Raw genomic sequence first — 15,857 nt, forward strand, 5'->3', positions numbered from 1 at the left:
CCTCAGCCGTAGCAATCTCTTACTTGACACATCCCCAAAGGCAAGGGAATTAAAAGCAAAAGTGAATTACTGGGACCTTATGAAGATAAAAAGCTTCTGCACAGCAAAGGAAACAACCAACAAAACTAAAAGGCAACCAACGGAATGGGAAAAGATCTTCGCAAATGACATTTCGGACAAAGGGCTAGTATCCAAAATCTATAAAGAGCTCACCAAACTCCACACCCGAAAAACAAATAACCCAGTGAAGAAATGGGCAGAAAACATGAATAGACACTTCTCTAAAGAAGACATCCGGATGGCCAACAGGCACATGAAAAGATGTTCAGCGTCGCTCCTTATCAGGGAAATACAAATCAAAACCACACTCAGGTATCACCTCACGCCAGTCAGAGTGGCCAAAATGAACAAATCAGGAGACTATAGATGCTGGCGAGGATGTGGAGAAACGGGAACCCTCTTGCACTGTTGGTGGGAATGGAAATTGGTGCAGCTGCTCTGGAAAGCAGTGTGGAGGTTCCTCAGAAAATTAAAAATAGACCTACCCTATGACCCAGCAATAGCACTGCTAGGAATTTATCCAAGGGATACAGGAGTACTGATGCATAGGGCCACTTGTACCCCAATGTTCATAGCAGCACTCTCAACAATAGCCAAATTATGGAAAGAGCCTAAATGTCCATCAACTGATGAATGGATAAAGAAATTGTGGTTTATATACACAATGGAATATTACGTGGCAATGAGAAAAAATGAAATATGGCCTTTCGTAGCAACGTGGATGGAACTGGAGAGTGTGATGCTAAGTGAAATAAGCCATACAGAGAAAGACAGATACCATATGGTTTCACTCTTATGTGGATCCTGAGAAACTTACCAGGAACCCATGGGGGAGGGGAAGGAAAAAAAAAAAAAAGAGGTTAGAGTGGGAGACAGCCAAAGCATATGAGACTGTTAAAAACCGAGAACTGAGGGTTGATGGAGGGTGGGAGGGAGGGGAGGGTGGGTGATGGGTATTGAGGAGGGCACCTTTTGGGATGAGCACTGGGTGTTGTATGGAAACCAATTTGTCAATAAATTTCATTAAAAAAAAAAAAGAAAAAAAAAAAGAAAATATTATAAAAACCTTGCTAATAAATGTAAATATTTGGATTAAATTAACAAATTCCTAGGGGAAAAAAATGCCCAAACTGCTCCCAGAAGAAATAAAAAATCATATTATATAAGTTGAATTTGTAATTAAAAACCTTCCCACAAAAAAAATGTTTAGATCTAAGTTTCTACTTAAAGAAGAAATAACACTGGTCTAACACAAATACTTCACAGAAAACTAAAAGCATTACTGAAGGAAATTTAAGAGGTAGGACATAAATTGAGAGATAGACCACTTTATATAGAAGATTCACTGAGTAAATATTTCAATTCCTCAATTTTAAATGATTTTTATATTCAATATAAGGCTGTTTTGAAAGCTTTTTAATAGAAATTAATAGGTGATTTTAACTGGAAATGACTATAGCCAAGAATAGAACAAGCCATCTTGAGGAAGACCAAAGGTGCAAGATTTACCCTTATATGAACGAACCAAACCATAAAATGACAGGGTACGTGACATATAAAGCCAATTACATGCATTTCAAAAACAGACAGAACTAATCTATGGTGACAGAAATTAGGCTGGTGGTTACTATTAGGGGAGGGGGGTGACTGGTAGAGGGCATGTTTAGAGCTTCTAGAGTGGGACCATGTTCTTGACCTGCAGGTGGTTACACAGATAGTCACTTTGTGAAAATTTATTGAGCTGCACACATAGGTTTTCTATGCTTTTCAACATGTACATTGGACTTCACTAAAGAGTTTACTTTAAAAACAGCTGCCTCAGAGAGTCTTGAAAATTAGGTTCTGGGGATCACTTGCAAACATTTCTGGGGCTCAGCCAGTTGTGATGGCACAGCACTAAACTGAGGAGCGTCATGTACCGGCCAGCCCTTATCTGACTCTACCAGGAAGTCAGATTAAAATCACAGAAGGTACAGTCCATATAAGATCACTGACAGTGCAGGAAGTATCCCACCAGGTGTGGATCTGATGTTATGCTTCCTTACCTTTCTCATTCTTTCTCATGGCCAGCTCAAACCTTGAACTCTCTAATCCATGCCCAAAGCTTTCTTGAAATCCCCCCCCGCCCCCCGCCTATGACCTCTGAAGAAACATTTGAGGTGTGACCTTTATCATCTTAGATTCTCCACGTCCTGGTTTACAGTTAGATCTATACAGACACAAGACTGACACCATAACCTTGCTCGCAGCATTTGTGGTAACCTGTATCAAACTGATGGTGATGCCTTGTCTGTGGTACCCAGGCTGTCTTGGTCACCAGCCTGGTCTGGTCCCTCAGGATTTTCCCTGACTTACGTTGACCTACAAGCCAGCCATAACAAAGAACCTTTGGTTTTTGTTAAACTTAAAATGGAAACACAGTCCAATAGAATACCAACCCTAGTGAGAATTCAGAGGTTCCTATGGTTTTTCTTGGAAGTTAAATTAGATGGATAGTTTTAGTGTAATCTTTTGTCCTCACTCCATAGATCTTTCTCAATACCAAAGGAAATTGATCTCAGGTCTGTCTCTGAGATTCCTACTTACGTGAAGCCATGACATGCTCCTGTGGTAATTTTCCTCTGTGCCAGCAGTACTCATTCCCTCTGGCTCGATGCTGGGCTCACTTGCACTCCAAGGACTCCCTTCTTCAAAAGAAAAATGCCAAGAAAGGTTATATTGTTCAGTCTCTATGGAGAGCATGTTGGTATGGTAGAGTTGTCCATGCTTTTGAATCCTAGGGCAGACTACTGTGGCCCAGTGGGTTAACAGGGCATAGCCTTGACTTTAGTGGAGGAATGTTAACAGGAGCTGTTCCCTTCACCACCAGCTGAACAGGCAATTGCAAAGACATTTATGATCTCTGTTGTGATGGCTTCCATTTTGAGACATGGGAGCAGGGAAGAAACAGAGTCAAGTCCTTGAATTGCTGAGATGAGCAAGCTATTGGTTGAGTGTGCCCAAATCCATTCCAGACTGCCCAGACCTTGCAGGTGTAGTTACAGAGGGACACCAAGCAACCTGCAGTGGCCATATAGTGTGCCGCTGTCTCCTCTGCTGCTGTGACTACGTTTAGTGCCACTGCTCTTGGTACCACCTGGCTTTGCTGTTACAGCTACTTCAAAAATGGACGGTGCCTCAAAAAAACTAAGGGAATTTGTAAGCCATTGTGGCCAATCATGGGTAATCCTTTTGTCCAAACTCTTCTCTGTGGAAAAATATGGAGACATTTCTCAGGAATTCACTACATAGTAGACCACACAAGAAAGCTTCGCCCTCAAATCTAAAAGCTTTTCTGGGTCATTTCTATGATGAAACCATGCCTCTAGCCTGCCTATATTGATCCAGCTGGTCAGGCTAAGTCAATGAATTCAAATAATTAATTGAAATACTTTTCCCCCAAAACTAATTGGTGACATTCTTACAACCTCAGACCCGTAACAAAAGAAGTCACAGGTTTGTTTTTTTTTTTCTATTGTCTCCTTAAAAAAATAAGCCAAATCTTAACTAATGCATAAATTAGCTATCTTCAAAGGTGAGGGTGGATAGGTATAGAAACAATTCCTATTTAGACTCTCTTTAATTAGATACACTCAGCTTCTATTTCAGTAGACTTGATCGACAATTCATCCACATATCCTGACTGACTTCTGAAACAACTTGCCTAGAAAGAGGAACTTTCTGTTTTGCTTCTCACGGGACTGAATGGCAAAGAAAATGTGCTTTAACTTTTACCTGATAGCTAAATTCCAGGCAGCTGGTGAGTCTTATCTGCATACTTGCTCACTCTTTTCTTGTTAGTAAGATGATCATCAGGCTCATTGGACTCGCACATTTTGGAGTTCAAAAGTCTCTTTGGATCCTACAGTGACAAACTTCATCTCTAGTCCTTTGATTGTATTCAGAGCTCATGCTCATAGTTTACAATCATCCCTTAGTTTATCTTTAAAACGTCCCCTCAGAGTAGGCGAGGGGGGCATAGAATTATTCCCACTGCACAGTTGGAGAAAACAAATCCCTGAGATGCTAACTGACTTGCTGAAGGTCACTCACTGTCAGGTCTAGACAGTCTGTCCCCTCTGATATATAATCTGAGATATATATATTTTTTTCTGTGAAATAGATGCTTTAACATACAGAAGAACTTTAGCTAGCTGCCCCCAAAGGATTTTCTACATTTTGCTTTCAAGGTCCTGATCAGAACGGAAGTGCAAACATCTGGATTTCAAAAATCTGTCCTGCCATTAAAGTGTTTTCTTCCCCTAACGTATACTGTATATCCTCACTGCTCAAACTGTGGTTCCTGAGCCAGCAGCATTAGCTTCACCAGAAAACTTGTCAACGGTTCCTACCCGAGACCTGGTGAATTAGAATCTGCATTTTAACAAGCCTTGCAGGTGACCCGTGTGCACGTTAAGGTTCGAGCAGCCCTGCTCTAAAGGGTGGCATGGTTTTCAGACTGAATGAGTGGTCTAGCCTGTGGCTCTGCTCTTCAGCTCCTGATGTGTAAGAAAATGGGCTTCAACTATTTCAGGATTTGGGCCCTGTCTTCCTACCCCCCACGTCCCTGCGCACCCCACTCCTCTATGTTACCTAGGTCAGTGACAGTGTCCCTGCTCTGGGACAGCTGCAGCTCCTGAGCCTCGGACTCTGAGTCCTGCCGTGATAACTTGCTGCTCTTTAAGCTGCCGACTCGGCGAATGCTGGACAAGGAACCCCCCTTCTTCACCTGGAAACTGCGGGTTCCTTTAATCTGGAGCAGGCGGGAACCTCCTATCCTGATCTTCCTGCTGGGAACTGTATTAAAAGAATAAAATAGGGCTTTTTCCCCCTTAGTTTTCCCCAGCCAGTGTTAGATCCAAGCTCTCCCCAACTTGTCCCTGAACAGCGTCCTCTCTTTCGGCCGGGATGAGCAGCATGTCTGCACCAGGAGCTCCTCCCAAGCCCCAGCCGGGTCAGGCAGCTTTGTTAGGCAGCCAGGAGGCTGGGTCCACCAGGAAGGGCTGGTGCAGCTTGTTTCTTGGGCACATAGCTCATCAGTGCTGGGAACAACCTGCTGTCTTTCTGGCCCAGGGTTCACAAGCATGAGTGCGCCCTTGTAGCAGCATTATCTAGGACTGTTAGCACATTTACAGAACATCATTCCTTGATTCGATAAAACCGCAAACCATTGGTTTTTGTTTTTCTTTTGAAATGGGACTTGCAGAGTTACGTGAGTTATGCAAACCCCTTCATGTAAACCCCTTCATTTTGGAATACCTCATTAAGAAATAAAAATAAGAGGCGCTTCTCTCTCCAACAGTCAGCAGCGGGTTCCGCTCAGCTCCTCAGCAAAGGCACTAAAGGATCTGTTTTCACTGGTGTGCTTTGGGTGAACATGAGTGTGAAATAGTTCCATTTTCAATGCACCTAGTGATGTCATAGCATCCTTCCTTCAGTCAAAAGGCTGGGTGGGATGTGAGTCCAAATGATGCAACACCCTGAGCCAACCTTACAGTCTATATGTACCAAGAAGAACATGCATTATTCATCTTTAGTGTTCTGGAAAAAACAGTCATCGGTGAGGAAAATAGAAGGGTAAAAGAAACACGTTTAAACTCGAAACCTACTTTTCTTTCTTTTTTTTTTTTTAACAAAAGCATCCTTATTTCCCATACTCATATACAGTCCTACTTCCTTTCCTTTTGGAGTTCTGGTGTTGTCACACATTGATTTTAAAAGGGCAGGATAAAAAAAGTTTTCAAAGCTTAGTCATTATCAGGAAGGGGCCATTATTTTTGTAAGAAGATTTCCTATGAATTATTTAAGGCATAGGTATTATTTCTTAAAAGTTCCAATCAGGAAGGTTGCATTTTAGTCTTGGGTTCTAACTCGCAGGAGAGTATGTGACCATGATCGAGCTTGTACAGCTCTACAAAATGGTAATTAAATGTATACTTTCAATGCCAAAAAAGGAGCCTATAAGAATTTCTGTTGAATAATGTGCAGTGTTTAATCTCTGACTTAATCTTGCGATTGAGAAAGACTAAAACCATCACCACTGAGCTGGCAAAGGCCTCGTGGAGTGCCCTGAACACATCTGGATAGAATCTTACATCTGGATAGAAACTCTTGCTGTGCAGTTGATTAAATTCCACAAAGACTATGGACTATAAGGCTCCTTTTTAATTATAGCACAAAATTCATCCACTGCATTTTTAAATATTATTTTTAGGCTTAATTGAGGCTTTAATGACCTACCTGAAATACATCTGAAATAGAATATTATTATCACTTTTAATGACTACTAATACAATTTCATACCAAGGTAGATTAGGAAGGAGAAAACAGACTTAGAGAGATTTTTCTTTCTTCTTCCTTTTTTTTTTTATAGAGACACTGTCTTGCGTTCTATGATTTCATGATAACTTTAACTGTACAAATTTGGGAAAGTAACCCCAAATTAATGTGACCTGAACGAAATTCAATTTTGAGAACCTATTCTATACTACCAAAGATAATTGGATATATCCTGTAGCAGAAAAAAATTAGCACTCAGAATTATGGCATGGATTATTTACAAAGGACACAGTAGTTAGAATTCAGATTTGATTTTGGTACCTGAAAACCTTTAATAGAGCTTGTACAGCATTGAGTCTTAGCCTTTACTTCCATGAGAACATGAACTAGTGGGAAAGTGAAACAAATACATCTAAATTGGATAAAACATCTTTTCCCTTTTCTCTCATCTCACATTAAATCCACGAGCAAGTCCTGCTAGCTTCACACTTAAAATTTCCTAGGATTTTGAAAGCCCCATTACCTATTCCCTGGACTATTGTAACTGCCTCACTGTTCCAGCTTACATCCCCTCCCACAGCTTGACTCATCTTTTAAATTCATAAATCGTAAATACACCATATTATATCACTTTCCTAGTCAAAACCTGCCGACAACACTCAGACACACTTATACAAAATTAAATTTCTAACCGTATCTACATATCCAATTTATATGCCCTTTGCCTAACCCCATTTCCTGCCACTCTTCTACTCTTTCTATAGTCTTCTACTTCAACTCTTTCTGTTGCAACCATGTTGGTCTTTTTGTCCTTCTTCAAATGTTCCACGTTCATTCCTGCATCAGAGCCTGGCTCTCACTGTTTTGTCTGCTCAGAAGACTCCTGCCTCAGCGCTTTGCATGACTGGCTCCTTCACATCATACAGGTCTCTGCTCAATGCCACTTTCGGGGTCCTTCTCTGACTACACTCCTTCCCACTCCAGGTCACTACCAATTCTCTGACCTTCATTTGTTTTCCTTGATACCATTTATCATTACTTGAAAGTCTAGTATCTTATGTTATTCCCTGTTATTTAGCTGTTTGCTAATATAAACTGAAATACATGTGGGACATTTTTCCTGTTGGATGTCGTATTCTGGGACCCTGGAATAGTGCCTGGCATATACCAGGTGTTCAGTAGATGATTGTTGAGTAATTAGACACATCGTGGTGTCTGTATTTTGGAATACCAGTCTTCGTTTGTATTTGGAATGTGGGTAAAATGATGGGACAGACCTTGCTTGGGGATTTTAGGCAGACATTTTAGTTTGAGGATTGTTTCACATTTGTTTTGCCTGGTAGAATCTGAATTGTCCTCAAGTTGTTTGCTTCAAGAACAACATTTTTAGCTTTTATAAAAACAGATGGCATAAAATTTTAAATAAACTTTTAATAATATCATTTAGCAGAGTACTTATGACTTCAGCATCTGCTATCAACTTGTCAAAGGATTAAGGAATACTTAGGAATCTTCAAGATTTTGCCAACCAGTAAAGGACGTTTTATGAATATGTTCTCATTTTATTTATAGTTTCAGTTTTCTGCTCACTTCTTAAACAACATTCATATATTAACGTAGTCATTCCATGAGGAGAAAAAACACGAAGCATTTGCGGTTTTGAACATCAAAGGAAATTTACATAAATGATAAACATGAAATTAAAGTGTTCTTAAAAATTAATCTGATATTTTATTTTTTAAAATGGCGTAGAATTTACTCTGTTCAAGTTTAACCATGTCCATATTAGGAATATTTATTTCAGCTACTTTAAGTAATAATTAGCATAATAATTTTGAATAGGCAAAATAAAATCCCCTTGGGATATCTTTAAAAATGTAAGTTTTTCATCATATGCAGTTAACATTATCTGAAAAAGTAATAGTAGAAAAATATATTGAGTTGATACTCCTTCATGCTCAAAAATTGCTAAGACTTGGCTAGTAAATTCTTGGTTGACCATAAATTCAATACAATATAGTTATTATTTGCATTTGAAAAGTGTCATGACAACAATCTGACCTTAAAATATTAAAATTTTTTTCCAGTGTATAGCCATTTCTTAGAAAATTTTAAAGATTTTCTGTTTTCTCTATCCAGGGCTATTCCTTCCTAGATTCCTTCATTCCTTCAGTTATCCAACATTTATTGAGTCATTGTCTTTAGGATACCAGAAAATACATAAATGCATAAAATCGTGTTTGACTCTTAACAAATGTACTGATATTCTTTTAATTGAAATTCATTAGAAAAACACAACGAAGGGTGGTAGAGTTTAAGAAATAGCCAAAAAAAAAAAAAAAAAAGAAGTAGCAAAATCAGAGAAGTTAACAGTTTAAGGATCCCTTGAAAGCAACTTAAAACTTGGTAATCTTTAGCTTATATTTAGAATTTTCTGCGGTTCTAGTCTGTACACTCATTATATTAATAAAACCTACCACAGTGACAACAATTATTTATCCTATACCAAATCTAGGTACCAGGTACTATGTTTATGCTTTGCTCGTATTGTCTCATTTAAAGCTTTCAATATCACAATGTGGTAAGTGTTAATAACCTAATTTTCCAGAGCAGGAAACTGTGGCTTAGAGGGTCAGTAACTTGGACAAGGTCATACAGCTGGTTGTTATATTTTACCATTTGAAGTGCACATTTTCACATTTTCATATATCTGAAATTGATATTTGTGTTACAGTTGAGGCCATCTTAAGATCACTAGTGCCAGGTAGCTGTCGTGACACGTTTGCTATTGCTTATGTCCATGTGAGCATCTAAAGCACCAGCAACAAGATGTACAGAATGGGTGCCAGAGTGTCTTTTAACACCAGGGAGTCAAATGGTAGTTGGGTGACGGAGTGCGTGTGGTGGTAAGTCAGATGTGCTTGGCAACATTCTTGAAGGAGGTATTGAGTATGAGGGTAGGCTAGTTTCGTACAAACGCATGTTGGCTCAAGTACCTAGCACCAACAGCTTTACTTCCTTTACAGATCCATTTAATGGTGTATTATTAATATTCTAATGACACAGAAGACATTAGCATATAGAGAAAACATGGACACTGACAATTCTGAGTTGCAAAGTGATTAAGAAATTTGAACCTGGAATTGAAGATAGTTTAGAAAGACTTTAAACCATTTATTATATTTATACTTTCTGTTTTCTTTGGCTGCACAAGAATGATATATATTAATAATAAAATTTGACATCTAATTAAGTCTGAAAGTCCTCTTTCTTTAAGAATTAAATGGTAAGAAAGTATTGCATAAGGGCTGAATTGGAAGTATTGTTTCTTCCTTATTGGTACATGAAATAATGGTTCATCTGATGACTACCTGGTGGCATCGGTAGGGATATGGAGAGTTGCTGAGCTGGAATTACAATCTGAACTTCTCCGACTGTCGAGTCCAGCTGCTAACTAGCGTGGTTTCCTACCTCATTAAGTGGACACAGTACTGTATGAAGACAATAGTTTTGGACTTTGGGTGCACAATTCTGTGGTTTAGACCCCAGGCCAAATATCCTATGAGAAACACTGAAACAGGAAAAAAATTCTTGCTTTCCATACCTTTCTTCTCCTCGGCACCTGCATCTGATTTGAGGGTGTGGCTACTACTGTGGAGGGAATCTTTTGAGTCTTCATTTTCATCCAGGACCCCAGCAAAGCTGATCTTCCTCTCATATCTGTGCCGGTCCAACTCAGGATCCAAACGAAGTCTGCAGCTCTCTAAGTCCTGCAATGTTAGTGAGGAGTACATGAATGCTGGCATCTCCTCAGTGCTGCATTGGTCTTGTGGTAAACCTCCCTCCATTTTGAATTGCACACAGCTGAATTTGTACAGAGCCAAATTCTTCTTTATCTAATGCCAATTTCAGGTTGTGGTCAATAGACATATTTCTTGAATTAAAAAAAAAAAAACTTCTCTAACTCATAGTTTTTCCCTTTTCTTCATACTTTATCTTCAAAAAGCACAGACCTTGTTCCAAATCTAGAATTAGCTTGCTCCCCTTCTAACACTTTGTCCACAGTTTAGCCTACATCTTTGGCATTCATGTGTTTATTAAATGATTATACACTGAGTGTACTGAATATGAATGTATTATGTACTGGGGGATAAATAAGAAATGGTTCTTGCCCTAAACGAACTCAAAATCCTGAGACAGAGACTCAGAAGTGAAACAAAAGATAAATTCCTAGACTGAGAGAGTGAGTAGGAACTTAGAAATCAGATTTGGAGGCAGAATAATGGACCCCCACATATGTCTATGCCTTAACACTTGGAAGAGGTAAGTATGTTACCTTACATTGCAATAGGAACTTTGTGCATGCTGATTTAGGTTAGAGATCTTGAGATGGGAAATTATCCTGAATTAGCTAAGCGGGCTTGGCCTAATCACACAAATCCTTAAAAGCAGAAAGCTTTTCCAGACTGTGGTCAAAGGAGAATATAACTATGGAAGAAGAGTGAGAGAGATGCCAAATTACTGGCTTTGAAGATGGAAAAAAGGACCATGAACCAAGCAATGTGAGTTGCCCAAGAAGATGGAAAAAAGGCAAGGAGAGAGTCTTCTCTAGAGTCCCAGAAAAGAATGCAGCTTTCTTAACACCTTGACTCTAGCCCAGTAAGACCTGTGTGAGTCTTCTGATTTCTAGAAATGTAAGATACAATGTTTACACTTTTTTAAGTAGCTAAATTTCTACAGAAATAGAAAATGAATAAAGAGGTGATGTTGGAGTTTTGTCCTGAGGACTTAAAGTTGGCTCAGCAAACAAATGGAAAAAGGCATTTCAGGCTTAAGAAATCTCATACGTGAGGGCCAGAGTCTCAAAATACTATCAGGCATTAGAGATATTTCTCACTCTCTTCTAGAAGGACCTCAGGATTAGAGGGGTTCCATGACTATCTGCTTGTGAACAGAGTGAGCCGGTAACCTAAAGTAAGCCTTGGGGAGGGAAAATATTTTGTAGGAGCTTGGTCAATGAGGCCCCCAATTGAAAATTTGACCTGTTCTGTAAATGGAGACTTATTCAACCAGAAGATCATATTTAATTGTTAGCTGTAAAACACTCTCGGAGGAGTTAATAAAGGAAAACTATATAAAATGCTATTTCTATAGAGCATTTTCCCCCCAAATACGATGTAAGTTCTCAGATTCAACTAGACATGGAAAACAAAAAAAAATTAAAAAAAAACTAGTTTGCACCAAAATTAAAATCTAATGATTTTAATTGTTATTAATAAATGAAACTTTAGACTCTACATGTTGTTTCTTCTTTTCCTTTTGATTAAGAACAGAAGTTACATTTCGGTACCTAGAAAATTACATCACATCTAGAAAAATAAAGGAACTACATAGAATCTATTTAGCATTGTCAAAAAATATTCTAGGAATACAATTGCTTCCCTGAAATTAATCCCTTTTAGAAAACAAGTAGAAAACCTAATATATTTTCAATTTTGTTAGCCAAACTTAATTAGATAAATTTCTTACTTGGGACAAAAAGTAATGTAAAAACTCTGATTCTCAAAAGCAGTCCCAATTTCTTCTTTTATCCATTTGTCAAAATCCCATCTATCTTTCAAAGCTACATTCAAATGTGACCTCTTATAGAAATGTTCTTCAGGTCTTTCCAGCCCCTTCTATGGCAAACCATGGCCCTTCTGCCCCCTTTTCATGGCCACTCTTTGTGGCCGGGAAATAATTTCTTATATGTTGGCTCTCCTGTTTCAATATAATTACCTCTGTAACCTCCCTATTCCCTTTCCTGTAACTATCACACCACCTTGTTCATAGTCTTATTCTCAATAAACAACCATCAGTTAGCCTTGGTATATGTGAATTGTGTTTTGCTTCTGATTTTTTAACTTTAGGAACATTTCGAATCCAGCAGTATATTTTTCATAACCCAATTTGTTAAATTCCATCAGCACATTTGGCATAGCCTCTAGCAAAATCTTGCATAAAAGCATCCAATATGTTGCTTTCTCTAATGAATGAGTGTAGACAAGAGACTTCCTTACTGCTTTTTACTTTATTATGGTGGACTCATCTATCCGTTGGAGGAGAATTACTTGTTTTAATTCATGTTGCTTGGCCAGTGGTTATTGGTTTCACTAATTCAGTTGGTAAACATTTGAATAGACCAGCAGTTTTACAAACAAAATTCTCTATTCAAAAATGATTTCTTTATTGTTCTCAATATTGTTTGAAAATTAACATTTAGAAAAACTTGATTATTATGCTATTTTGATTATAAATCTTGTAACAAAGCTATTTTTTCTTTTTCTTTTTTAAAAACATTATTTGTTAGTATGGCTTATGAAACAATGAATAAAAATGCTACCAGAAGCTCTTAAAAAAAACAAAAAACCCATTATTTAAATTGTATCTAGGGATCTGAGAAAAAATTAAGTTGGTAAAAACGTATTTTAATAATTTTTAAAATCTTTTGATGTCATTTTGCCTTTTCTTTCACCTCTATGCCCCCACCAATCCAGTGAGTGGCCTCCTGGGATTTCCTGACCCTCTCCAAGAAACAACTGTGGATAAACTAATTAACTTTTATTTTAATTATTTGTACTTCAGATTCTTTTGATTACTCTCCCAACAATTTGGGTATAACTAGGACTTCTTCAAACCGATATTTTGCACGAAAATCCCATCCATTTTAGAAAGGGTCTTATGGGGCGCCTGGGTGGCTCAGTCTGTTAAGCGTCCAACTTCGCTCAGGTCATGATCTCGCGGTTCATGAGTTCAAGCCCCGCGTGGGGCTCTGTGCTGACAGCTCAGAGCCTGGAGGCTGTTTCTGATTCTGTGTCTCCCTCTCTCTCTCTGACCCTCCCCCATTCATGCTCTGTCTCTCTCTGTCTCAAAAATAAATAAACGTTTAAAAAAAAATTAAAAAAAAAAAAAGAAAGGGTCTTATGGAAATTTCTGACAAAAAGACTTTTTTTCTTTTTTCTTTCTTTTTCTTTTTTTTTCTTTTAACTTGCTTTATTTTTAATTTTTTAAAATTTTACATCCAAATTAGTTAGCAGATAATGCAACAATGATTTCAGGAGTAGATTCCTTAGTGTCCCTTACCCATTTAGCCCATCCCCCCTCCCACAACCCCTCAGTTTGTTCTCCATATTTATGAGTCTCTTCTGTTTCGTCCCCCTCTCTGTTTTTATATTATTTTTGTTTCCCTTCCCTTATGTTCATCTGTTTTGTCTCTTAAAGTTTTCATATGAGTGAAGTCATATGATTTTTGTCTTTCTCTGACTGACTAATTTCACTTAGCATAATACCCTTCAGTCCCATCCACATAGTTGCAAATGGCAAGATTTCATTCTTTTTGATTGCCGGGTAATACTCCATTGTATATATATACCACATCTGCTTTATCCATTCATCCATCGATGGACATTTGGGCTCTTTCCATACTTTGGCTATTGTTGATAATGCTGCTATAAACATGGGGGTGCATGTGTCCCTTTGAAACAACACACCTGTATCCCATGGATAAATGCCTAGTAGTGCAATTGCTGGGTTGTAGGGTAGTTCTATTTTTAGGTTTTTGAGGAACCTCCATACTGTTTTCCAGAGTGGCTGCACCAGCTTGCGTTCCCAGAAAAAACTTTTTTTCTTGATAGAAAGTTTATGTCCCTGATTTTCTTCCATTCTCAATCCTCAGATTCTAGAATATCCATAGCATCTCATGTGATTATTTTACTACCTTATACTTTTATTATTTCATATATTAGGGTGGTTGTTTTTTTTACATTATTAAAAATGTTACTGAATTAAAAAAAATCTGAAGATCCATAAATACTCTTGCCAGAGGCATTTTGCTAAAATAATATTTTAATTTTATTTAATAATTTAATTTTAATTAATAATTTAATTTTTAACAGCTTCTGTGTTGGTAAAACAGTTTTATCATACTGGTTTCCTTATAGTAGGTTGGAAGGTAACTTGAAGGGTGTTTTTTCTTTTTGTTTACCATCAACTATTGTTAGATTAAACAGGAGAAAAATCTTCTTCCCATTTATTTTATAAAGGTCACATCTCAACATAATACATAAGTCTACCTTTGACAATGAAAGTCCTAGTATATTGAATAAAAGATCCCTGAGACCTTGTTCAGGGTGATATAGCAGTGAAAACCTTCCTCTCATTGACTGAATGACCAAAGGATCATTTAGCTTAATTTCTTGCCATTTTCTACTAGTCTGCCAGTTGGTTATACAGTAATTTTTAACAGATCTGGTTGACTTTTTAAAAATGAAACTTGTTATAATGACAAGGGACACTAAACTATAGCTTTGTGGAGTTGAAAGGGAGAACAAAAATAACTGAGTAAGACTTTAAGATTCTTATTTTCAAAAATCACAATGGATCTAAATGGGGACCAAAAAAAATGTGAAAAATGAAAAGTAGATGTATCACCATGCTTTTATGAAGGCTTCAGTATAATTAGAATGTTGAAAAAATAACACCAGTAGAGGCCTTACAGATCACATATTTCATCCCACTTGGCTTCAAGCACATGTGCTGGCCTTGATTTGATTTTATAGAGTAGTCTCAATATAATAGTCGAGGTGACATTCAGAAAATTAAAGGCCCAGGTTAATAGGAAATGAAATCAGGGCAGTAAACGTCCCTTTCTGACATTCAGATAATGTAGTTTTGCAGTCCAATGCTGGTATGTTTCTGTTGAAAACATACCTTTTACCCATAAATGTTTCCAATGTAAAAATATCCATTTTATGTTTCCGAGTGTGAGGAAACAGGTCTTCCAGACATTGGAGAACCAGAGGTAGAGGCAGTGCTCAGGGATAATAGCATGGATTCTTTTGTTTTCTCCCAGGGATTGGGGTATGGCCTTGTTCATGCCGAGTCTGGTCAAAAAAGCAGGACTGCCGGTGGAGTGTAAAATTGGCTAACGTAGAAGCACATGGATCGTGTAACAATTTTTCTGGTAGAGTAGTCTAAGTCTTGTGTAAAAAAAATAAATAAATAAGAGAATTTGTCTGGTTTCTCAGCTCTGGCTGGGCGGTGCCTGTAATAAAAGAACCACTGGAAACTTGGTGCCTATTAGAGGATTAAGAGCCAAGGAAAATCGGCTCTGACGTGTGCCCATCTCACATACTCTGTGAAGACTCCTGGTCCTTGCAGAGTGTTGGTATACTCTGCTAAACAAATCAGGCCCCAGCGGTACAGGAGTGTGATGTGTGTGCATGTGTGTGCATGTGGGTATGCGTGTGCACGCGTGCATGTGTGTGTGTGTGCGTGTGTGTGTACAGTCTTCTTCTGCCCATCCAGATCCATAAGAAGTACTGTAGTAATAAAAGTGTATGTTTAGAGATGTCTACGTGCTAAATACTTAAATAAAATTTTTTCCCCATAACTTAAATGAGAAAACTCATTGGAAGCACATTTCTACAAGGATTTATGAG

At 38.0% G+C, this 15,857-nt stretch overlaps 1 protein-coding gene across 3 annotated transcripts in view; it reads right to left on the reverse strand.

Annotated features, from left to right (window-relative positions):
* UNC80 (unc-80 homolog, NALCN channel complex subunit) overlaps positions 1 to 15,857 on the reverse strand; it is a 228,118-nt gene that overhangs the window by 109,245 nt on the left and 103,016 nt on the right. For 2 of the 3 annotated variants that reach the window (XM_047871278.1, XM_047871277.1), the window contains exons 26-27: positions 9,983 to 10,148; positions 2,647 to 2,747 (exon numbers count right to left, since the gene is read on the reverse strand). In XM_047871278.1, the coding sequence (XP_047727234.1) occupies positions 2,647 to 2,747; positions 9,983 to 10,148 (267 nt within the window). Of the gene's footprint in view, positions 1 to 2,646; positions 2,748 to 4,692; positions 4,897 to 9,982; positions 10,149 to 15,857 lie in introns of all 3 variants that reach the window. The other variant, XM_047871276.1, reaches the window with a different exon arrangement.

This window comes from Prionailurus viverrinus, chromosome C1 (assembly GCF_022837055.1).
Source record: "Prionailurus viverrinus isolate Anna chromosome C1, UM_Priviv_1.0, whole genome shotgun sequence".
Classification (NCBI taxonomy): Eukaryota; Metazoa; Chordata; class Mammalia; order Carnivora; family Felidae; genus Prionailurus; species Prionailurus viverrinus.